The sequence below is a fragment of the Trypanosoma theileri genome (assembly GCF_002087225.1).
Source record: "Trypanosoma theileri isolate Edinburgh chromosome Unknown TM35_Tth_94_V1, whole genome shotgun sequence".
Classification (NCBI taxonomy): domain Eukaryota; phylum Euglenozoa; class Kinetoplastea; order Trypanosomatida; family Trypanosomatidae; genus Trypanosoma; species Trypanosoma theileri.
In genome coordinates, this window is record NW_021639936.1 from 28,452 (window position 1) to 29,970 (window position 1,519).

Genomic DNA, 1,519 nt, shown 5'->3' on the forward strand with positions numbered 1-1,519 from the left:
TCGACGAATACTGCACCTGTACGCGAATCAGGGGTGGGTCTTGTGAGGGCTGCGCGTAGATGCAATAGTTGATCTAACGTCGAGTGACCAGGTCTGAATCCAGATTGTTGTGGGGTCAGCTTGGTTTCAATGACATCTCTAATTCGGGCTGCAATGATCCGTTCCATTCATTTGGAGAGACAACTAGTGAGAGTAACTGCTCTGAACGAATCTAAATCGGTGGCCTTCTTTCCTGGTTTAAGAAGTGGTACAATAATGCCTACTTTCCAAGAGACTGGGACTATACCAGTACGGAGACTCTCGTTGAAGAGGGCAAGAGTCTCTGCTTTGGCACGGGGTCCCAAGTGTTGGAGTGCCTCGCCGTAGATACCATCTGGACCTGCGGCCCTCCCTTTAGGAAGGAGACGCTGTGCCCGTTCCTATTCTGCTGCTGTAATGGGTATGAATTCTGTATTGGTGATGGGAATGGGTGGTGGAGGGTAGGAATGTGGGTGCTGTTTAGCTCTTTGTGAATATAAACGGATAAAGTGCTTGGCTTTCTGATTTTCTGTGAGTACCGTATTATTAATCTTTATCGCCGGGGAACTGAGGGGGCGTGGGTCGTAGATCCTCTTCAGAATGTTCCAACAGCAGCCGTCTGCCACGGCCATGTTATTACAGAGGGTTTTCCATCTCTTATGGGATGCTTGTCTTGGCATATCCCTTCTGCGAGCTACTAATCTGTCTCTAGAGACAGAGGGTTTACAATTGTGAATCTTCTCTTCGATTTCATTTTATTCTGGAGTCCAAAAAGGAGTAGTATCTCAACCCCCGCGTGGAACCGCCGCAGCTGTTGCGATACGGATGGCGGAGGTCAGTAGTCGTTCTCTCTTGTGAACGCCCGTTTCTCTTTAAGAAGTTTGTTGCACTGTGCGTTTGTCATTTGTCTAAAGCGAGGCCATTTCGCTTTCTTCCATGCATAAATGGGGGCACGAGGGCGAGGGAACCGCAGTGGTTCATCACCGCCCCCCATCACTACTTGGAAGAGGGTGATGTAATGATCGCTGTCCGGGGAGAAGGATGCCGTCCAGGACTCTAGAAGGCATTCTCGGGATATTGTCATATCCGGCGCGGACGGACCATGGCGTGTGGTGTGGCGAGTGCAATCTCCAGTGTTATGAATAACGTAACCATTATCTAGGCGCCATTGTACTAGCACATCGCCACGGGTATCTGGGGATAGCGCGATCCCATGCCATTGCATGCGCATTAGCATCTGCACCAATGGGGTGAGGTCCGCTTGTCGTCAAAAGCGTGTCTAGTTGCGAAGTTGTGTATGATCTCCCCAGAAGGGAAGAATATGCTGACATCACTGTGAGCGCCAGACCTTCTGACATGTGGATCGTTGCATGAGCATGCTCAATGCTTGCAACTACGGTGAGTCCTACTTCTACTGGCAGATCTTCACGCACAAGAATCGAAACACCGCCTCCTTTAGAGGGGCGGGACACTCCATGATGTTGGTAACCAGCGATTGTGA

General features: G+C 50.2%; 1 protein-coding gene across 1 annotated transcript; it reads right to left on the minus strand.

The window, feature by feature from the left end:
- Positions 1-1,172: 1,172 nt before the first annotated feature.
- Positions 1,173-1,517, minus strand: TM35_000941110 (Tbingi protein; the record flags this gene model as incomplete). Its single annotated transcript, XM_029031532.1, has 1 exon — positions 1,173-1,517. A coding segment is annotated over one exon (345 nt), but the record flags the coding sequence as incomplete, so codon positions are not given.
- Positions 1,518-1,519: the final 2 nt, after the last annotated feature.